A 22950-nucleotide genomic window follows, 5' to 3' on the forward strand; every position below is an offset into this window, starting at 1 on the left:
TGGGCTGTGGTCTCTCAGCCTTGGGCATCTCACCGCGCGCTGTAGGCGCCCGGGTAGCGCGGGCGAGTCCTGCGCGGCGCCTGGCCCCTCTGCTTCGTCTGGGGCGCGGACAGCTCTTTCCAGGGGACCGGACCTCTTGCGGTGGTCCTCCGAGGAGTCCTCGCACCCTGCGCCCTGTTGGTCTGGAGCCTCGCTAGTTGGCACTGGTCTGCAGGTGCTCTCTACTGATTAGATCTCTTCTTCGGTTTAGGGACAGTTGCCGCCAACGAGTCTCGACACATCCTTTTCCGTGTGTGTGTGTGTGTGTGTGTGTGTGTGTGTATGCATCCTGTCACCTCCTGTCTCTACACACTTTTTTGTGTGTGTGTGTGCGTGTGTGTGTGTGTGGACAGTTGCTGCCAACGACTCTCGACACATCCTTTTCCGTGTGTGTGTTTGTGTGTGTGTGTGTGTGTGTGTGTGGACAGTTGCTGCCAACGACTCTCGACACATCCTTTTCCGTGTGTGTGTGTGTGTGTGTGTGTGTGTGTGTGTGTGTTTGTGTGTGTGTGTGCGCGCGCGCGCGCGCCAGGACCTGGGTCGCCGGTCCTGCAGGAATCCTGCCCAGTTCCTGGACACTCGAGTCTGTCCCTGCGTGTCGTGCTTCCTCCTAGGGGAGCGTGCAGGCGCGACCCCTCATTGGAGGGGCTGCAGTCCTTGGGAGCGTCCGGGTCTCCAGGGAGCGGCTTTGTGTGTGGTGGGATCCAGGTCGCCAGCCATGGCCTTCACTTTCGCGGCTTTCTGCTACATGCTGTCCCTGGTGCTATGCGCTGCGCTCATCTTCTTCGCTATTTGGCACGTGAGTAACCCACAGCAGTTTCTAACTCCTCTTTTGCCCCCAACGCACTCCTGCCCACCTCCCGAGTTTCACCTGCTTTCTATACATTGCAGGAGTGGGTGGACCGTGAGTCCAGCGGGAGCACTTGCTGGCCAGACCTTCTGCTCCTTTGTCCCGGGGCATGAGACAAACAGTTCTTTGCATCCTGAAGCTGGGCGGTATCGGGTGCGCCTTCCAGCAGCGGGTTCCTGCCCTGGCTGGAATCAACCGACTGCTGGTGCCCCTGCAGGGTGCCCTCTTCAGGGCGTGGGGCAAGAGTCCCGCCTGGGTAAGAGTGGTTGCCCACGACCCCATCTGCCTGGCTTCTTCCCCGCCCCTACTCTCCTGCCTGCGGGAGTGAGAAGCTCTGCCGTCGGCCCAGGCAATTAGTCAAGTAACTATAACAACTAAACATTTAAAATGTCAGCATCTGTGGTAGGTTGCCTTTAGACATAATTGTAGACAAAGTGGAAACACGGCGGGAGCTCCTTGTAAGAGGAAGTAGGGAGAGGCCAGGCGGGAGGGAAATCAAGTGAGGTTGGGAGTAGGAAGAGAGAAAATTTTGATGGGGAGGAAGACCAGGATAAATAAGATTGCCAGTGCAGACCTGGCCAGGCCACAGCATCCCCAGGGCACAAGCTTCCTGCCACGCTTCAGGGGCAACTCACATGGATGGTAGACAGGATCCTAGGTCATCAGGTGTGGTGTGGGACTGAGGACCAGCAGCGTCTGAAGAGGAGTAAAGAGGAAGCTGGTCTCCCAAGGGACTGTGCAACAGTTCACAAGTCCTTGACTCAGCAGGCAGCTTCCCTGTGAGGATGATTAAGCTCACCGTTCTCACCCTGGGAAAGGTTGATAGGGAAAAGGGCCAAGGTCAGGTGTTACAGAAGGAACCTTATTGTGCCTGACAGTCAGGAGTAACATCCTTTGCCCTTCTAGTAGAATGGGGAGACTGGGAGACTTACTCTGATACTAGTTTCTAGAGGCCTGCTTCTGGCAAGGCTCGGAGAGCTGGTGTAGAACAGAAGATGACCTGGAAAGAAAAAAATGGGGGCACTTGAGATGCTGATGTTTTGTATGAGTGGTTTCTAGTGTGAGAGGGTTTATCTTAAAATAGAACTCAGCAGCTCCATCAGCTCCTGCTACATGGTGCTGACAGGGAACAGAGGGGAGGGGGCTTCTATAACCATGGGGACCCTGGAAAGATGTGCCCAGATGCCTCTAAGCTTCTACCTGTTTCTGAGATTGTGTAATCACACATCTCTTGGTTTAGAAATCTAGGGATGGGAGAGAAGGGATTCAGGTATAGGAAACTGGAGACATATGAAAACTTCTGCCAGTTAGAAGTGATGGGATTTTTGAACCTCTTTTCCCTGTGCTGAAATGCTGGGTCTAGCCTACTAGGAACACTTGGGCTTTGAGACTGGTGTTAAAGAAAAATGAAACCTTACTTAATTTTGAATAAAAAGAAACTCAGGCTAGATGGTGTCCAAATGGGCAGCAGAGCTGTGTTCCTATGTTCTAAAGAAACTTTCACAGCCCCTTTGGGCTTGGGGAGCAAGTCATATTCTTGGCAGCTCATATTTAATTGCTGTTTCTTTCTGAGTTTGCCTTAACTGGAGGATGGCCGGTCCGGGGGGGGGGGTTGTCCTCAAACTTCATCCAGCTTGGTATTCTCTGTACTAGCCCCTGAAGCAAGGTGGGCTACCAGAAAGAACCATCTGCTCTCCCTTGTAGGGTGGCAGAGATAATAAATAATTCAAAAAACAATAATTAAGTGGATGGTTTGTATAGCTAAGCTTGCCAAGAGACACATTAATGGCAGTTATATGTTCCTGTGATCCTGTGCTGGTCTCCCAAATTCCTAAACTTATTCCTTAATCTGGGGGAGCACAATGCATTCAAATCCCAAGTCAGGTCCTGTCCGGATAGTGGAAGTGACATTATTGTGACAGTTCCCCAGGGTCAGTTCCTCTTTCTCAGTCTTTTCCTTCTCTCTCTCAGTCGAGCAATCCAACCCCCACCATAGTGATTTGCTTCCTGAACACTGAGAGGAGAAATTGGAGATGATTTGATTTCCTGGCACACACTGTATATATGTGAATGTTGGTTGCTTGGTGGTAATTATTTCAACCAAAATTTAGGAGAGTTGGTCCATATTAGATTTTGTGTTTGCCTTCTTTCCAGCATCTCCAGCATCCTATATTCCTATGCATTTCCTGATCTGGAGTCCTATTGATTGTTTAGCATACATTGACACTCCAAGTAATGAACCAGGCATTTACCACAGAGCAATTACATTGCTCGCCCCGTGGGACTGAAAGAGATGGAGATGGCACATCTTTTAAAAACATATCTGTACATACCCACTTAATAGAAGTTACTATTTTTTCCAGTGTGCATTTAGCCAACCTCTGTCCTATATACTTTGGGGAGGACCTCTTACATGTACCTCCAGTTACCTGCCTCCCCCTTTTTTATCTGGATGTCTAGGAACAAAGATGAATGTGGCCAGCCATAAGTACAACATTTAAGTTCTGCTTTTTACCTTGGAAATTTATCTGCTTTTCTCTCCTTTTTTTTTAAACCTTGAAAACCCATTTGCATTGTTTTCAAATGCAATTATTTTACATCAGCCACCATCTTTGAATGGCTGGTTTTGTTTTTGTTTTTTAACCATGGCTTTGTATACTTCATGCGTGTTGACCATCCTTTCAAGGGTCCTCACAGAGGACATTTTACAGATGAAGACCATGGATCTGAGAGGTCCTGAAACTTGCACAAGCTTGTGCAACTAGTATATGTTGGGACTGGGATTTAATCTGAATCTGTGAGACTCTTCAGCCATACCCTTTGCCCAGCTGGAGTCATTGGCTTTGGACTGATGGTTTAATAATAGTTCCTACCCAAAAGATTGCTTTTCTCTGTATAACAAGACTCAAAACAGTAAATATCTCCCTCCTCCTCCTATCTTTTTTTTTTCTTTTTGAGACAGAGTTTTGATATATAGCCCAGGCTGACCTCAAACAATCTTCCTGCCCCTGCCTTCTGAATGCTAGGATTACAGGCACGCACCACCATACTCAGCTCTGTGCATTCCTTTTTGAAAGAAGACATTTCATTTCATTTTCTTAAAAAATAGACTTTTGCTTATAAAAGCAAAATGATACAAGTTCATTGCCCAAAATTGTGAAAATACAATGATATGTGATGAAACAAAATCACTGCTAATCTTACCATCCAGAAAAGATTCGGTGTCTTTTGTATATTTTAAAGAATTGCATGTGGATTGTTTAGAAGGGGGAGAAAAAGTGTTCTGAAAGGTTTCTGATGTGGAGTGATGTCTGTTTGTAGCCGCCAGTCTGAAATGAACAGTGTTTACTCACAATTCAGAATCTTCTCATCTCCAGTTTGGCTGAGGCTTTTGCAGACGGTCTCGTTATATAAACACAGATGAAGCCATTCTTTGAAAAGATCAAAGATTCATTACCACTTATTTCAGGCTTTTAATTTTTCAATCTTTCAATTTCTAGAGTCACTCTAAACTCTGATAATAAACAAATAAAATTAATTCCCAGTAATCTTCCCTGGAAAGATTCATTGCATTATCTTGTCTTGAGATTTCTTTGGGTTCATGGTAGCATTTGCCTTTGGAGTATTAATGGACCTCACAGGTGATAACAGATACCTGTCTACTGAGAGGTCATTTTGCTAGGCAAAGTGTCTTCATGATTGAACCTTTTGGCCACTTCTTGCCTGTCACAGACGCAGCCACTGGGAACTCAGTAAAGGTCTCAGTTTCTCTGTTTACCCACCAGTATGAAATAGATGGGTACTTGAGGTTCACAGTAGCCTCTTTTGTTGTTCAGTATTTTGTTTTTTTTTGAGACAGGGTCTCCCTGTAGCCCCAACTGTCCTGGAACTCACTATGTAGACCAGGCTGGCTTCAATCTCACAGAGATGCACCTAACTTTGCCTCCTGGAAATAAAGGCATGCTCCACCCCACCTGGCAGTAACCTGTTTCTTAACGACCCTCCTTTGACCTATTCAGGCCTGGGAGTGGGCATGAGCTCTTGCCAGAACTTCCCTGGACTCTACTTTTGTTCTATTTGGACCACCCCATCCTCCAGCATCCACCATCAGGCATTTGTAGCTCCTTCCCATGCTTCCCTTCCTTGGCCACCCTGTGGTCTCTCCTTAGGAAGATGTGGCCATCCCCTTAGGAAGAAAAGGACCTTCTCTGTTTACCATTGTTTTTCTACAGCAGAGGGTGATACTTGGGGACAGGATGCTTTGTCAACTGTATAGCAGATTCTCCTGCTCTTCTGCCTGGCCCATTTCTGGCTACTTTTCAGGAACCACTTTTTAGATAGTAAGGGCATATGCATTCTTCTCTGGACCTTGGCACTTTGGAGAGCTACAATCCATGCAAAGAAGACAGGTCATTCCAAGGGGTCCAGGTCTCTTCTTGATGCTAGTGGTGAGCCTTCCTATAGGGGGCACCCTGGGGAAAAGGGCTGGTGAACCCGGAGGGCCCCCTTTGTCAGGCATATCTGTGACAGCTTGTGTTGAGCTGGCCCTTTCCCAAAGCTGTATCTCTACCAGCCATGTTGTGAGAGCAGAGGAGGGGGACAGAACACAGAGGTCCTAGAAACAAGCCAGTGCTGGCCCAGCCTCATCACTAGATGTGGTTTCCAGGCTTGCTAGGGTAGAATGTGACAGAGACACTAAAGCAGCTTTTCTGTGACTCTCGAGTCTCTGAACAAACGTCAAGGCAGTGAGGCTGTATGACCTTGCCAGGTCATTGGCACCCCTACCTGTACCAAGCCCGCAGCCACAACTGACCTCGCTTCCCTCTTACGCAGTCCCTCAGCTGCTGTGTCTTCACATGACTCTGGGACAGCAGAAATGGGCTAGGCAGAAGAGCAGGAGAATCTGCTATACATGACTCTGGATTTTCTTTTCTGAACCTGTTTTCTGCCACTGACTTCCTTGCCAGGAGGTGAGAAGTGCCTCATTCTCCTGTAGATACACTGCCACCTTCCCTGTCACTGTCATCTGTCTCTGTGGGCCACTCTTCCTGGGATCCGGAAAGGACTTGGCCCTGCTCATAGTCACATCCTCACTGACCTTTTTCTTGGAAGATGCTCTTGGCTACCTGACCTCATGTCAGAGACTACTTATGTGCCTGTGGCCCTGACCACATCTGGGCCTGCTGTTCTGGGCAGCCATGGCTCTTCACACCTACTCTGCCAGTGTTCTCTGTTTTGATTGTGACTTTTCCTTCTTCTCTTGGAGCATCATCCTTTAAAGACTTGGTCTTCCACTATTCTGTCAGCTCATTATCCACTCCTTAGCTCTTCTCTGTGCCCCCTCCCCCCCCCGCCTTGCTGTCACCCTTGGTGCCAAGGACCTACTTGTTTCCCCCTCTTCCCCTACCTCAGGGACCCAAGAGCTGCTGGGGCCCAGGCAAATGTACGACATGACTTCAGCTGTCCCTCCGCATCACCTTGTAGCCCATTAGCATGGCCTGTATCTGGTTCTTCAGCTTCCATCACACCATCCTAGATTTTTGTCACTTTCCCAGAGTCTGAGAAGCTCCCACTCCCATATCTTTACCTCAGGCTCACTGAGATGGCAGAGGTTATCAATAGGGGGCCCCTCACTGTCTTGCCTTCTCAGTCTTTTCTGTTGCTGTAACAGAACAGTGTAGATCAGATATTAGGAACAACAGAAGTTTATTTGACTTATAGTTCTAGGGGCTCAGAAGTTCAAGATCAAAGGGTGGCATCTAAGAAGAGTTTTTTTGCTGCATCATAACACGGTGGAAAGCCTCACATGGCATGAGAGCATGCCTGTGGGAGAGGAAAGGGGCTTAACAGCACCATTTTACAACTGTTCCCATGATAACCACTCCCTACTGTGATAATAGCCTTAGTCCATTCATGAAGGTGTCCCATGGCGTATTTGCCTCTTCAAGGTCTCACCCTGTCACATCATCACAATTGCAAATAAGTTTCAACATGAGTTTTGGATGGGACAGTCAGAACATAGTACCTGCTATCCTTGAACTTCTCAGTGTGTTCTAAGTTCATTTCTTCCCTTACTCAAGCCACAGTCTCTCTTTTTTGAAGTTAGTTCTTCCAAGGACGTTGATTTGGCATGTTTCCCTCCTTACCATATCTTCATCTCCTGTCTCTCACCAGCACCCCACGACCTTTGCCTGAGGCCTCCCAACACGTCCGACCTCTTTTCTCTTGCCAACAGGTTTTACCTTCCCAAATCCTACCTTCCTTTCTCTTTGTGTTCTTCCATCAGACACATGGTAAAATGGAGACATCAGCCACACCCTCTACATCCATCATTCAGGCCTGGCCAATATCAGGATTTTGCCAGGTTAGCTTTTCCTCTGTTTCGAAGATATTCTTTGAAACTCTTTGACTCCTGCCCTGTGCTGACAAGTGCTTCTCACTCAGTGCTTGCCAAGGATACTAGCAGCCCTCTGTTGGGCCATCTCTGGGTAGTAGCAGCCTCTGTTGGGCCATCTCTGGGTACTGGTTAGTGCTGATTGAGGCCTCTCTGTGGTTCTTGACACCGTTGCTCATATGTTCCTTGTGACTCCCTTCCCAAGTTGTTTCTGGGACCCTGCCCTGTGTTCTTCATCCCACCCTGAGTTTCTCTCCTGTCTCTGTGCTTTTTTTTCCCCCTCTCTGCCTTTGCAGACTTGTCCTTAAGACCCGAATCTGTCTCCATGAACCACCTGCTACACACCCACTTAGTTCCACATGAACTTGCTAGTGTGCCTTAGTCACTCATGGCCTCAGTGGATCTGGTCCTCTCCTAGGGGCCTCTCCAGCTCTCTGCTCCTTTGTTAATCACTTGCTACTGTTAGCTTTCCTTTACTGAGGGAGCGAACTACACAAGGTTTGTTGTGGCTCATCATTCTGAAGATTTCAGGCCATGATCCCGTGGTCTGATGACTTTGGATCTTGATTGAGGTAGTCTGTCATGGAAGGAGTATGAGGCGGATCACTCCTTTAATGGTTGGTCACTCCTTTAATCCCAGCACTTAGGAGGCAGAGGCAGGTGAATCTCTGAGACTGAGGCCAGCCTGGTCTACAAAGTGAGTTCCAGATCAGCTAGGGCTACAGGGAGACCCTGTCTCAAAAAAGTAAAAAAATAGTGCATTGTATTAAGCAGGAAACAAAAAAAGAAGAAGAGCCTGGGGCCCACAGTGTCCTCTAAGGGCACACCTCAAGTGACCTGAAGGACCTTCAGCAGGCCACACCCCCAAAGGTGCCTGCAATAGTGTGGTCCTGGAACCAAACCTTTGACATGTGGGCCTCTGGGGGTATTCACCATCCACATACAGTCACACCTGCCCCTCTTCTCCATGCCTCACAACCCTGCCTTGGACAAGGTTTCATTTGTTCTTTTTTGGTGCATCATGTCCCATCAGAATTGGCTTCCTGGGTTTTTATCTCACTTGAACTAATTCACCCCCCACAACCACCCAAAATGATGGTTCCAGCATCTGAAAGGGTCTCTGCTGTCATTCCCAGGCCCAAGCGTTCTCTTGCCTACAAAGCCTAGAGGGCTGGCAAGCCTAGGTCCAGTTAACCGTTTCACCTCATTTGACATCTGTGTTCCAGTTAGTTCCCAAATGGACATTTCTGCTTCCCTGGAATGCTTCTCACCCACCCCAATTTTTGTTGGGCTAGTTCAGCTCCAGTCCTATATCCTCTGAGAAGCCCCCACCCTCTCTTGGCGTCTACCTCTATCCATTTCTTCTGTCCCTTGCCTTGCATCCCATAGTTCAGCTGGCCACATGGAATTGAACCACAGGTTTCTGGGGATAGGAATTGCTCCCCTGTGTTCCGGCTTCAATACCCAGAGCAGGAGTGGTGCGATGATTAGAACTCTGTTAGTGCAGAATAAATAAATTCAGCATCTGGCGAATTTACCTTAGCCAGCCAAGCTTGACAACTCTTCCTTGATAAATAGTTTCCTAGACTTACAGCTGTCATATGGATGCTTGCACATTCCTGGGCTACAGGTGGCCATAGGATTTCAGGCTTGGTGGCTCTTTCTGTGAGGGACGGTAATGAACTTCAATCTAGCATCTCTGAGAAGAGGGAAGATATTCAAAGAGATAGGTCAGTCTAGGTGACAGTGAGGTGGGCCCTGCTGGCCTGAGGCTCAATAACAAAAAAGAGGAAGAACTCTGCTGGAAAGGGCTGTCAGGTGATGACAGCACATGTACATATCTTAAGAACAGAGGATGATGTTGCTGGCAGGAGGGTTGCATACTGGACTTTGTAGCAGCCTAGGGATTGACTTTTTGTTGAAAGACAGTGGTTCCCCTGGGTACCTGTGACACCCCTTTGTGTGTGCGTGTGCGTGTGTGTGTGTGTGTGTGTGTGTGATATGTTGTATGCATGTGGTGTATGCATGAGAGTGTAAGGGTGTGTGTGCCCCTGTGCATGCATGCAGAGGCCAGAGTAGGATGTGGGTGTTTTCCTTTTTGGCTCCCCAGCTTACTGTCTTGAGACAGGGTCTTTTACGAAACCAGAAGCTTGCGATTTTGGCTGGCTGCTCAAAGGGCTCTTGGGATCTCCTTGTCCAATGCTGGGGTTATAGGCATGTGCCTCCATGCCTGACTTTTTATGTGGATGTTGTGGATCCAAACTTGAGTCTTCATGTTTTCAAAGCATGCTCTTATTCATCAAACCATCTTCCCAGCTCCTGTGATACCCACTCCCATTTTTTTTTATTACATTTATTTGTGTGTGAGTCTGTGTGTGTGTATGCATGTATGCACATATCACATGAATGTGTGGGAGTCAGTTGGTTCTCTCCTTCCACTATGTGGGTCCTGGAGACTGAACTGAGGTTGTTTTGATAGCAAGTGCCTTTATCCACTCAGCCACTTCTCCAGCCCCGGGTGGTACCTATCTTTGAACACAACTGTGAAATACATCTTTGTCTCATCTCCTGATACCAGGTACAGAGTCTCCTTGTTTCTTGGAAGAGGCAGACTTTAAATTCCAGCTAATGTCTTTACAATTCAGGTTGGTTCTGAGTTGCTTCTTTCTCTAGTAGTTGAAGGGTCCCCAGCAAGGAAACTGAACTGTGCTGATGTAGAAGTCAGTTCTGTTAAAACAGTGAGCCTGTGCCCATGCATTATAGCTTCAGCTCTGAGGGGCTGCGGGTAGATGCTGCTGGGGTTGGGGGCGTCATTCATAGCCACTGTCTAGTTCTTCACCCGGGTGACTAGACTTTCTTGTGTTTCTTAGTGGCACTGGGAATCTGATTAACTCCCATAAAGGTCACCAAAACTCCCAAGTGTACAATTAAATCCTGAGTTGGTCAGTTGGTCTCTGAATACCAATGTAGAACTTAATGATGAGGCTGGCAAATTGTTTTTTTTTTTTTTTTTTTTTTTTTTTTTTTTTTTTAGGGTCTCCCTATAGCTCCAGCTGTCCTGGAACTCACTATGTAGACCAGGCTGGCCTTGAACTCACAGACATCCACTTGCCTTTGTCTCCCAAGTGCTGGGATTAAAGGCGTGCACCACCACACTTGGCTCTGTTTTTTTTTAATATTTTATTTATTATTTTTATTTTATGTGTATGCATGTATTGCTTGCATGTGGGAAATTGTTTTAATTTAGTAGAGAGAGGTGAATATAAGACTTTCTTACGTATGCTAAAATAAAGTAAAAAAATAATATCTAAATCAAGATACCTAAAGCAAGACTGTAATGAGGTCGCCAGCATTTCTGTGTGCGTGTTGGGGTGCCTGTGATGGTGCACTTTAACTGTCAACTTGACACAAACAGGAATCACCTGGGAACAGAGTCTCAATGAGGAATTGTCTTTGTTGGGTTGGCCTTAGGCATCTTTGTGAAGGATTATTTTAATTAAGATCATTAATGTGGGAGAACCCAGCCCATTGTGGGTGGCATCATTCTTTAGCAAGGGGTCTGGAGCAACCCAGCTGAGCACTAGCAGGCAAGCGAGCATGTATACATTCATTTCTTTGTACTCTTGACTGTTGATGTGAGGTGACTTGACTAGCTTTTTGAAGGTCTTACCTTGACTTCCCTACAATGATGGACATTAACCTGGAGTTGTAAGCTGAAATAAACCCCTTTTTTCCCTAAGTTGCTTTATGTCAGGGTGTTTTGTCACAGCAACAGAAATGAAATTGAGGGTCTTGGTTAGGGTATCCTGCAGGAAGGCAGGGGATTGAAGACTCCACTTAAGATCTCATGGGGTAGATGAAGCTGCCTGTAGGGTGAGGGTGTTGGAGGCATCTGCCTTGCAGTCAGTCTCCCACCATTTCCTATCTCAGGGCCCTAGCCCTGTAGGTAGACTGTGTTGGCCCTTGAGTATGTTTGTTTATTCCTATTGCCACAAGGAAAGACATCTCCCCTGTTGGATCTAAAGTCTCCATATTTTTTTTCACTGAATGGTTCTGGTCTCTTGTTTAGCTGCTCCGTTCACTTCACCCAGTCACCGACTCCTGTGGCATGACAAACCTGGGTGGATCATTTGTACTTTTGCATTTATGACTGTGTCCTCACATACTTTCATGTGTGCGTGTGTGTGTGTATGTGTGTGTGTGTGTGTGTGTGTGTGTGTGTGTATTTGGGCTCTTCAAGTGAAATAGAAAGCTGATGGTGAGCAGAGCATTTACAGTCCAACAAGCATTTGTGGAATGTAGTGGGACACTGGACTCATGTTGGTGGGGTGGTAGTTCTCAGACTTAACAGGAATAACACTCACCTCTGTCAGCCTCATGGCTTGTGAAACCAAAAGTTTATGTAGTTCTTCATTTGAAAAAGAGAGAGCCTGTGGTTTGGGGTATAGTGGATTGCCCTGCTGGGCAGTGTGCTGTGGGCGCTGAGCACAGCACATGCTGGGATGCTGAGACCTGCCCACACGTCTTACCTGTGACTGGGGAAAAGGGACCAGTGTGGTATAAAGGCCAGTCTGGTACAGCGCTCAGGGGCCCAGGTGCCATTGCCTGAGGGAACAGCTTCTCTGAAGCTCTCTGGGTGCTATAGCTGCTGCTCCAGGTCTTGGCACTTTTATTTTTTTGGTCTTGGCACTTTTAAGTTGCATGTTTTTTTCCCCCTCTTCTGTTACAAAGGCATTTCATGTATGCTTTTCATCAACATTACTGAGACTCTGAGGATTCACATTTCCCAACACCACTGCTCCTCTAAAAGACTAGTTAGTGTGCAGTCTCACTTGCAGGCTGGGCAGAATGGGGCCTTGGCCCAGGGTGGGGAGGATATTGGTACTTTAAGAACAAGATGGGCAGCCTGCTCTTGTGAGAGAGACATGGATGGATAGGAGGATGGCTAGCAGATTTGCTCCTAGTCTTTTCTCCTGGCTGCTCAGGGTGGGGGACCATGCAGCTCAGCAGGCAAGGGAGGAGTGGAAAGGTACCTCTCTGCCAGAGGAGGGTTGCAGAGTTGACTCTTGGGTTAAGGCACAATGCTGTGTGTGAGGAGTAGCTCTACTGCACCTCCTAGCTGGGCCTCTCTTCCCTCAACTCTAGTCCCTCCTCCACAGTTGGGAGCCAGGACCACCTCCAGGGGTCTTGGAATGTGGGCTTTGTAGCCCAGTGTGCCATGCAGGGGCTGAGACCAGAACCTTCTATAACCACTTGACTTGGGCCAGTATCTTAGAGCTCTTAATCTGGATTAAGGATCTGTGAACTATGGACATGATCCTTGAGGACATAGTCTTGGTAGAGTGGTGGTGTAGCATGTGCCAGGCCCTGGGTTCAACTCCAGCACCAGAAACAACAGACAAACAAAAAACCAGTTATGCTCCTGTAGCTGAAGGATCAGCCTTGGCCTTGGTGCAGGTCCACGAAGGTCAGGGGCTGACCTCCCTCTGTCTCAAGAACTTGTGCGGACACTAATCAAGTGCCAGCTGAACTGGACTGAGTTTCTGTCCAGCCATCAGTTAGTTGGTCTTGTCCATGTCTAGACTCAGGCTGGCTTCCCATATTATCTGTTTCTTCTAGTTCTGCCCTGCACTGCCCATGGCAAGTCTTCTACCCTTGGCTCCATCTCCTCTGTGTTTCTCTGACTGCTTGGAAGAGAAAGGGATCTTATTAGACCTGAGGTTTCTACTCTGGGGTCTGTCTAACTTCTTCATTTTTTGTATGTGACTTTCATGCAATGTTATTTTGAACATATTTAGAGCTTCTCCTGAATCTGTACCCCCTTTCTGGTCCCCCTACGAAATTCCTTTAAAAAATTTTATTGAGAATTTCATACATGCCTATGAGGTGTTTTGATCAAATCCATTCCCACTCCCTCCCCTCCAACTCCTCCCATATCTCCCCATCACTTTTTTCTGATAGCTTCATGTACTCTTTCTTCTTCTTCTTCCAACTGTCCTGGAACTCACTATGTAGACCAGACTGGCCTTAAACTCACAGAGATCTGCCTGCCTCTGCCTCCTGGGTGCTGGGATTAAAGGTGTGTGCCACCTCGCCCAGCTATACTTTCAATACTTTTGTGTTTTGGAATGGAGTATGTTGCTAAGAGGCCCAAGGACATTTTGACTTTTAGCCAAGAAACTGGCTACTATTCTTTGGGGTCTTTTTACCCTAACTGCCTAGCCAATTCCTACCTCCTGTTCTTATCACACCGTCCTCTGAAGAGGCAACCCAACTTTTGGATAGGGAATCAGGATGCAGACCACTCTGGCTTCTTCCATGCTAAACAGGGATGCAGGGTGAGGCAATTGGGATACCCCTTCAGTGAGTCTATGGAGAAGACTCCCAAATTGCATAACTTATCTGTAGGGGAAAAAGAAAGCCCTTGCCTGGTGAATAGGAGATGTGCAGGAGAAGTAAAGGCAAGAGTAATTAGCATTACAAATTCCAGACAGGGAACTAGAAAAAAGTCAGAACAGGGCAAATTTCAAATGTTCATATGAGAGTTCATTGGAATTTGTTGACGAGAGCTTCCAAAAGCATCCCTCTATTTGGTTCCTCCTCACTTTTCTTGGATTCAGGATTCAGGATTTGCTTTCAGGCATTTTGATAGCTGTTAGAGTAGTTAGAATCTGTGTCAGCTCCCTCTCAAAGGCTTCTACATAGGGGGAGAAAAAAAATTTATCCATCATTTTAGAACAATAGCTGGTTGTCTCCTTTAGCTACAGTATTGCAGACCAAGATTTGAAGTCTTACATCTGAGCAGCAAGTTCTGGTTAGGGACAAAATCCTCAATGAGAAATAATTGTCTAAATAACTTTTTATATAGACTTAAGCCTAATGTCTGGGAAGTGTAATCCCTTGAATTCTTAAAGAAATATACCGATGACTTTAGTCTTTAGTTTTTCTTTCCTTTTGGGTGTTTAAGACCATATAGTTGGCCCAAATAAATCAATTTATTTTTATACTTAAGGTCGTTTGAGAATCTGTTCCTCAAGGGTCACATGGGCTTGGGAGGAGTCCCTGGCTCCTTTCTTTTACCAGTTCCATCTATGTGAAGATAAGTCAAAGGTCCTGCTCGACCATTGTTGGCTTCTTTTGGAAGCATGGAGGAAATGTTTCCTCTGAGTTGACCCTCTTCTTTGTAGACTAGACACTGGTTCAGGTCCGTCTGGTGGGGTCTTCATGGCCTCCCTGAACAAGAGGACAGGTGACTCACTACAGTTACAGGACATTTTGAGAGATGCTCCATAGTTCCCTGGAACTTAGTCAAACTTGGAAGCAAAGGGTCCAAAACTGTCTTTTAAGTCCCTCTGACCAGATTAGTATAGGCCTCAAAGAATGTCTGTTAAATATCCAATACAGTTAATTCCACCAGTCTGGTACTTTTAATTACCATGTGCTATGTAGATAAAACCTGGGTCCTACCAAATTTCTGAGTCAGGTTTGTGTCCCCAGAGGTCCTTTGGTGTGGGTTCATTCACTGGACCCCAGTCAACCTACTAAGAGTCTCACCCTTAAGCTGAATCTCCCCTTCCCAGCAGTTATCAGTTGCCAATAGTTCCTCAGATAAGGTGGGGTTTCTTACTTCCCAAAGTCTATGTTGGGATTTTGTCTGACTTGAGCTTATGTGGGACTCGTACATGCTGTCAGCATTGCTGTGAGTTCATTTGACCAGCTGTCAGGAAACCATTTTGCCTCATAGTCATCCACTTCCTCTGTCTCTTATGGTCTTTTGGCTCCCCTCTTCTGCAATGATCCCTGAATCTTGGGAGGCAGAAGTTTGATGTAGGTGTCCTATTCAGGGAGGAGTACTCTGCAGCCTCTGCACGCTGGCCAGTTGTGGTTATCTGTTTTATCATTAACATTTTAAGAAAAAATTTATTGTGGCAAAATACAGTATTTACTGTTTTAACTTTTTTTTCTTTTTTTTTTGTCTTTTTGAGACAGGGTCTCCCTGTAGCCCCAGCTGTCCTGGAACTCACCATGTAGACCAGGCTGGCCTTGAACTCACAGAGATCTGCCTGCCTCTGCCTCCCAAGTGCTGGGATTAAAGGTGTGTGCCACCGCACCTGGCAATGTTTTAACTATTTTAAGTGTACCCTTAAACATACTTTAACTGTATTAAATGGACTTATGTTTGTGCACCCATACATCCAGCTCCAGATTGGCTTCATCTGGTACCATCTGTTTTAGACTTTCATCGCTGTGACAAAATGCATGAGAAAAACAGTTTAAGGGAGGAAAGATTAATTTTGCTCACTGTTTCAGAGGTTTCAATCTGTCCATCATAGTAGGGAACTCACATGGATGGCCAGGAAACTGAGGAGGAGAGGGACCTAGGACATGCACAGACCATAAGACCAGGCTTCTTATAACCTAATAACCTATTCCCTTCAGCTAGGCCCCCAATCTTAAGGTTTCCAGAATTTCCCAAAATAGTACCACCAATTGGGGACCAGACTTTCAAGAGGGCCAGTGGAACATTTCATGTTTGTGCTTTTAAGTATCTGGTCTGTTTTACTACATTATTTGCACTTTTCAGTGTTTTTGTTTTTGTTTGGTTTTGTTTGAGACAGGGTCTCACTATTCAGCCCTGGCTGGCCTGAAACTTATTTTGGAGTCCAGGCTAGCCAGGAGGAACTCACAGAGATCTGCCTGCCTCTGCCTCCGAAGTGCTGGGATTAAAAGCATGTGCCACCATACAGCCTACTCTTCCAATTCTTTTAAAGTGAATATAACAATTATAAGATCCTTATTTAAATCTTAGCATTAAGTTTTAGTTGTTTGAACTATATACCAGAAACTATAACTGGTCCTTAAACAGAATTTGTTTGTTTGTTTTTTGCTTTAACCAGTGATAACTCTTGGGCTTTACCAGGAATGTGACCACAGCCATTTCTTTCAGGAAGGGATTAGCAGTGCTTCTCAAGATTTTTAGGCAGAGAATATTGAGAGCTGTATGTGAACTGAGAGATGCTCTTGCCATTAGGAGGTTAACATGGGTATTTTGTAGAAAAATTTGTTTGTTGTTCATTAAAACCTTGTTTGCAGTTCTAATCTCATGTCATGCAGAGGATAGTGCCCTGGCTCTTCTTGGGGAGGGAGGCAGGTGGTGAGTGGACCACATAGCTTCACCTGGGCTGTAGGGGAGCTGAGAACTCACACGTTCACTGTTGCCTTCATGCTGCAGGCAGGAAATGAGGCAGACTGTCAGCACAGTGGAGATTATTTAGAGGAGACCTTCATTTTCTAATTTCTCTATCCTGGTTTGAGTCACAAAAGTGGTATTTTAAAAGGTAAAATTCATTAAAAGGTAAAATCAATTCCCTGGTCCCCATCACCACCAAAAATTTCATAGCAATGCAAGTCTCATACGTACCCAGTCACCTACCCAGCCACCCATCTTGTGGGCATAGAGTTTGCTTCTTTCCCTCCTCCTGGATCAGAGTGGGATGGGGGAAGGTCAGGAAGGCCTCTGTGCATGCGCATAGCTGGTAATTCACGCCGAATGCCTTGGTGGGAACAGTTAGCCAGACACCTTTGTTCAGCCAATGTTTGTGTCTCACCACCCTGAGGCTGTGGCTGAGGGCTCCCAACCCCATTTACCCTCTGCTCCAGAGTGTGAGTGGCACCAGCAGCTGCCCTGCCAGGAGGCTGTCAGCCAGTCAGAGCCAGAGCTGCTGACCCTTTGAAGGTCTATAAAAACTACAGATGTGTGCTCAAGATGTGCATTTGACTGACTCATTAGTTCCCTTTCTCTGGATCTCTTTCCTTCACACAAGGGGAAGAAGCACAGGCAGGCATTAAACACGCCTTCTTCTCCATTCACCAGCTTTCCATTAGTATCCTTTCAGGTGCGGTTCTTGTTTCTATTGGTTGGCTTATGAGTTAGAGCTCCACTCCCCATCTCTGCCCTGCAGTGGCTCCAGGCTGACTGTTTCTGAAGTCTGTGCTTGTTGGGTGGTCCTAGAATTAGGGATTCTGATTCCCTCCTTTTCCCCACCCCTTTGCTCCTTTATCTGTTCTCTTTTCCTCCTCCTCTCCTCCTTTCTCCTACTTTTTGTCTCATTTCTTCTCTGCATGTGCCTCAGATCTGTCAGAGACTACAGGGTATCACTTAGCCCAGTTGGTGGGCTCCAGGACTGGGAAGTAAGTTGCCACCACCTCCCACCTCCACGATGTCTGGAATCGTGGGCTGACATTTCCAGAGCATCAGTCTTGAGCGTTTTTCTGTTTTTGTGTTCACATCGTCCATTTGGACTATGGGATCCATTTCTCCTGCTAGAGAAAAATGCAGAGGAGGAAAGAGAACCTTGGCACTGACTACTTTTTTTTTTTTTCTTCCTTATTGGCAACTGATTCATGAACTCTAAAAAAAGAGTTGATAGCAACATAGCTGGCTAGCAGTGGCAGCCCAGATGGCCCCCTATATAATAGAGGCATTTGTATCTGGGATAAAAACTTATTTAAATGTGTTCTGCAAACCTTATCAAGAAAAGGAATTAACAACTGCAGTAAAGGATCGTGGGTATAGAAATAGTTAAATGATGAGCCAGTTCTTTGGAAGATTAGGAATAGGACTTAGGAAATCTAGAGCCAGGATACGGGGGTAGAGGGTTTTGCAGGCAGGGGTCGGGGGTGGGTTCTGGGGGACCACTCTACCTCATGGGCAGTCCTAGATACTAGAAGACAGGTCCAATGTGTACTTGTGCATGTGGATTTGGGGCTACGTGTCTAATTGCTTTGTCTGCCTAATTTTGCAAACTTAATGGCTTAGCAGCAGCTACAAACAAACCATAGCCCAAGAGGAGCAATCTGTGCAATCACCTTCTAAATTCTTCATAGAACTGATGTGTAGATGGTCTCATTTCCTGGCTTTCCCCTTTCTCTGTGGTCATTGGTAAATGGCAGTAGAGGCTACATTCTATTGCAGTTGACTACACGAGCGGCCTGAAATCTGGAACAGACTTTTGCTGTCCTTGTTGTCATGGGTCATCATCATGCCATTAAGTAGAGCAGGGCTCCCTCATTACATGGGGAGAGGGTATTCTGGATTGCTGTGGCAGCAAGCTGGTACCAGTGGGTTCAAAGATGGAGTAGGAGGTAAGACTGGGAACACATCTCTAAGAGCCACTGAAATGGAGTGTGTGAGTGGTAGTGGTAGGGGAGAGATGGTTTCTCAGATCATATGGAATCATTATCTGAAGACAGAGCTTGAAGCAGATGCAAGTGTCACTCGAAGCCACTCCACCATTACTGGGCTGCAACTGATCCAGGGATACTTTTTCTTGGAGGTTCTAGAGAATGATAGGGAATTGAGCGGAGGCCAGCACCACATATGTGCTGACTGGAGAAAAGTCTGGTGTTTAGTCTTGACACCCTTTTCTCTCACCGGTTGGGAGTTTTAGAATCTAAAGTCATGGCCTAGAAAGGGCTGGCAGCTGACAGGCTGCACTGCCTGGCACTCTCAGAAAATTTCCCTCTGACTTCAGGCAGCCCCCACACCTTCCAAAGTCTCTTGTTTCCTTGTGTGTGAAATGCAGGGGCTGGAGGAAGTGACCCACACGTCTAAATCCCAGCACTCTTCTGTCATTGCAAGCTGCCTCCATTTTTATCCTCCTGTTCTGTTTTTCCTCTCTTCCCTCTTAGTGTCAGGTTCTACGTAGACAGTCAGAAGGTTCTGGGAAACCAATCTGACCACTTTAGGCAAAGGAGGGATTTCTGGAAAGGGAACTGGTGTTCTTTGAATGGAGGGAAAATCTAGAAAACCAAGTTTGAAATGGCAGAGTGACCAGCTTTTTATCTCTCCTCTACAGAGACTATAGATGGTTTTCCTTGGCTAAGTGTGGCAAGGTCTCAGGCACCCGTTGGCCTCCCCAGTGGAAGGATGTGGGTCACTCTCCCATGATGACTACACAAGGGGAAGGGAACAGAGAGAATTCTTCAGAGTTCTGACTGGCATGGGAAAGTGGCATATGTGAGGGCCACCAGAAAATGCCAGTATTCACTGAGCAGTTGCCTAGGTTTTGCCTTTTAGCTTGTCACCTCCCCTGTACTCAGGAAAGCAAGCATCTCTCTAAAATCAAGTTGGTGTCTTGTTGCCACAGGCCCTCAGATGTGCTCCCTTCTCAGGAGGTGTAAGAAAAGGTCTTACTTAGTTTCATTTTTGGCTTGGGAGCTGTTATAGTCTGACCAGGAGGACTGATTTGCTAGACTGATGTCTCCGAACATGTTCCTTCCCGAGGTGATGACTATCCACCAGTCCTTAGCAAAGGGCCTATCATCTCATCATTAAGACTTCTGAGGTCTTAGAGGCAGCAGCATGCTTTTGTGACAGGCATCGTCCCCCAATCCTGCAACTTTATAGCGGAACCTTAGTAAAGCACATGGTCACCTCAATAAAAGGAGCGGCCACTGGGTGACTCAAGAGTAAAAGAAGAGGTGTCCTGGGGCCAGGGAGAGGGCTCAGTCAGAGTGCTTTCTGTGCCAGCATGAGGACATGACTTCTGTCCCCACAACCCACATAAAAAGGCCAGCTGTGGTGGCACATGCTTTTAATTCCAGAGCTCGGGAAGCAGGGATAGGCAGACCAGTGGGACTCACCGGCCAGTTAGCCTAGCCTACTTGGTAAGCTTCAGGCTAGTGAGAGACCCTGTCTCAAACAATGTGGATGGTGCCCGAGGAATGGCACCTGAAGTTGATCTCTGTCTTCTACATACATGTGCCCACACATACATGTACACACACTTGTATATACATATGCATGTTCTCTCTCTCTCTCCTTCTCTCTCTCTCCCTCTCCCTCTCCTAAAGAAAAGAGGCTCCCTATCACTTGTCCCCAACACAGATATTCCCAAAATGGTAAAGCACAGGTGGTAAGGCAACACCTGGCTCTTCGTTTTCCTCTTCTGCTGACCCACCATGACCTCCGTGTACCTGTGCTGAGATGCACTCTGCTGCACTCAGAGCCAGGCAGGAAGGACCTCCTCAGCCTTGTCTGTGCCACTTAATACCCCCTGCATCCCCATCGGCCCACTCACTTATAATTAGCAGAGTTGGCAATTTCTGCTGCTTACAAAGTAAGTGATTTTGCTCTGTGAATGGGAGGCAGCATCAGTCATCTCCCAAGGGGAGAGGTGATCTTGTGGCTCAGAGCTGTGCTGTGGGCTGGCTGGTGCTTCTGCTAAAATTAGTTCCTGCTCACCATTCTGGGATGCTTACACAGGGGCTAGAGGAAGTTTGGCGAGGCAAGATTAGTAAAGCTTACAGAGAAACGACTCTGGTTGTAGCTTGGCTGATTAGAAGGGAGTTCTCTTGAGTTTCAGGGAGGACAGTGGAATATGGGGGTCTCAGATATGCACTGGTCCAGATGCGATGGCACAGCCCAGCTGGCCGTTGTCCACGTGAGTGCCCCACTTAAGCCATATGATAGGCTGGGTTTCTGAGTGATGCTTCTTGTTCCATTTCCTCCTTCAGATTTTCCCTTCTTTTACCAAAACACCAAGCAGCACATTTTGTGCAAGAGGGAAAAACAACAATGCAGTCCACCAAACTCCAGGATAGTAAGAGGCTTGGGGTTGGGGCTAAGCCAGGAGTAGTAGGCCTGCCTCACTGTTGGACAGGTGGGCTATTCTGCAGGGTACTGCATCCTGGTTGACAGTGCTGTCCTGTGTTGGGCACCATTGGTTGGGATGGTTGCATTATGCTCCTCTGAATCCAGACTCCTAGGAACATCTAGTTCTGTCTTCTCATTCAGAAATGAAGGTTCTTTATCACTGTTGCAAGGTGATGTGGCTAAGGCCACAGCCATTTGGATCAGATCCCAGGAGGGAGCTCTCAGCCCCCTAATTCCAAGATCTGTGTTCTTCCTGTGTGCTTTATAGCAATGTAAGTAAAGAATATGAATCTGTGTCCTTGGTCTTTTCAGCTGTGTTTGCCAAGTAGTCATACCTCCTCCACAACTCATAACTGGATGTGTTGTTTTCTATATGGGATAAAGAGAAAGATATTGATTAAATTAAGGAGAGAAGTACACAGAGGTGCATGCCTGTAACCTTAGCACTCAGGAAGTGGAGGAAGGATTATGGTAAGTTCAAGGCTAGCCTGGGCTACATAGCAAGACCCTGTATTAAAAAAAACAAAAAAACAAAGATGGCTCAGTGGATAAAGTACTTGTTGCACAATCAATCAACAGGACCCGAGTTCGGATCCTCAGCATCCATGTAAAAAGCTGGGTATGGCAGCACTCGCCTGAAATCCCAGTGCTGGGAGGTAGAAACAGGTGGATCCTGAAGGCTCACTGGCCAGCCAGTCTAGCAAATTGGTCAGCTCCAGGTTCAGCAAGAGACCCTACCTCAAAAAATAACTGGAGAGTGATTAATGAAGACACATCACATTGACCCCTGGCTTACACACATGAGAGAGAGAGAGAGAGAGAGAGAGAGAGAGAGAGAGAGAGAAGAGAGAGAGAGAGAGAGATTGTATAACGAACACAATATCCAGCCAATTCCCATACTTAAAATATCACATAGTCTTAAGGAAGATACTAGAGGGTTTTGAATGTTTCATTTATACACCTATCATTTCTCTATCTTCTACCTATCGATCTATTAGTCTATTAATCATCTATCATCTTTATATCGTCTATCTCTGTCAGTCGTCCCTCTATCATTGCTGTCTACCTACTTATCTATAATCTGTCTTTGGGAGATGCCTTGTCTCCTTGTGAACAGTCTTCTTTCCAAGAGGCTGGCACGTGACTGCAAACCCTAACTCAGAGTTGTGTTGCACCTGAAAACCTAGCTCCAAACTCCCCCTGTAGTCCCCCTCTCTCTGGCTTGCCGTATCTTTGACTATTAGATAAGGCAAAATGCTTGCTTCTGTTTCTAGCGTTCCGAGTTGGTCATCATCTTCACTCCTGCTTTGACACAACCTTTGTGCAAGGTGTGAAGGCCATGTTTTTTCAAGAGTAGATTATCCCTGAAACCATCATGGAAGCATATCCTTCATCCTTTTGTTTGGTACAGTGTCATCTGATTCAGTACAGTCTTAAAGGACACAAGGCCATGAGCCAGGTTATGACTGGCTGTCCCCAAGTGCAGCTGAAGTATTAGTGTTCACATTGTCAGCTTGCCGTCACCTCCATCTCAGTCAGTAGGGACAGAGCACTGTGGTGCTGTGTACTCAGGTGGCCTCTGAGGCCTCCCTTGGCCTTTCTGCCATCCCAGCCTCTGCCCTTGGTGTTCCATTCCCTCCAGCCATCCCCCTCTACCAGTAGCCCCTGCCGCCCTTACCTCCAGAGGACCATCATATTTGCATGTAACCTCACCACTTTTTAGATGAATGAGTAAGAAAGGAATAAAAGTTAAGCATGTAGCGTTTCCTGTTTATAGCCTCCAAGACAGAAACCCTGTGTAACTGAAGGTTTTCTGCTGTAACAGTACAGGAGGGAAAAGGCTCACATTGTGAGATCAGGAAGCACCGCATGCCAGTGGGAAGGCATGGGCACTTTGAGGAGGGCAAGGCTAACCTGCACTTTAGATTCTGTACTCCCGAGTGTCAGACCAGCCTTTGCAATTCTTGTCTGTCCAGATGATAAGGGCCACTGGGAGATATCCCAGGTGAC

General features: G+C 46.8%; 1 protein-coding gene across 2 annotated transcripts in view; it reads left to right on the forward strand.

Moving 5' to 3' along the window:
• Positions 1-390: 390 nt before the first annotated feature.
• The window catches only part of Cnih3 (cornichon family AMPA receptor auxiliary protein 3), a 119126-nt gene continuing 96566 nt past the window's right edge, over positions 391-22950 (forward strand). For both annotated transcript variants that reach the window (XM_008823718.3, XM_008823719.3), the window contains exon 1: positions 391-838. In XM_008823718.3, coding sequence (XP_008821940.1) covers positions 758-838 — 81 coding nt within the window. In that variant the 5' untranslated portion in view covers positions 391-757. The remainder of the gene's footprint in view (positions 839-22950) is intronic.

Source organism: Nannospalax galili, unplaced genomic scaffold (genome assembly GCF_000622305.1).
Source record: "Nannospalax galili isolate Female #2095 unplaced genomic scaffold, S.galili_v1.0 scaffold368, whole genome shotgun sequence".
Classification (NCBI taxonomy): Eukaryota; Metazoa; Chordata; class Mammalia; order Rodentia; family Spalacidae; genus Nannospalax; species Nannospalax galili.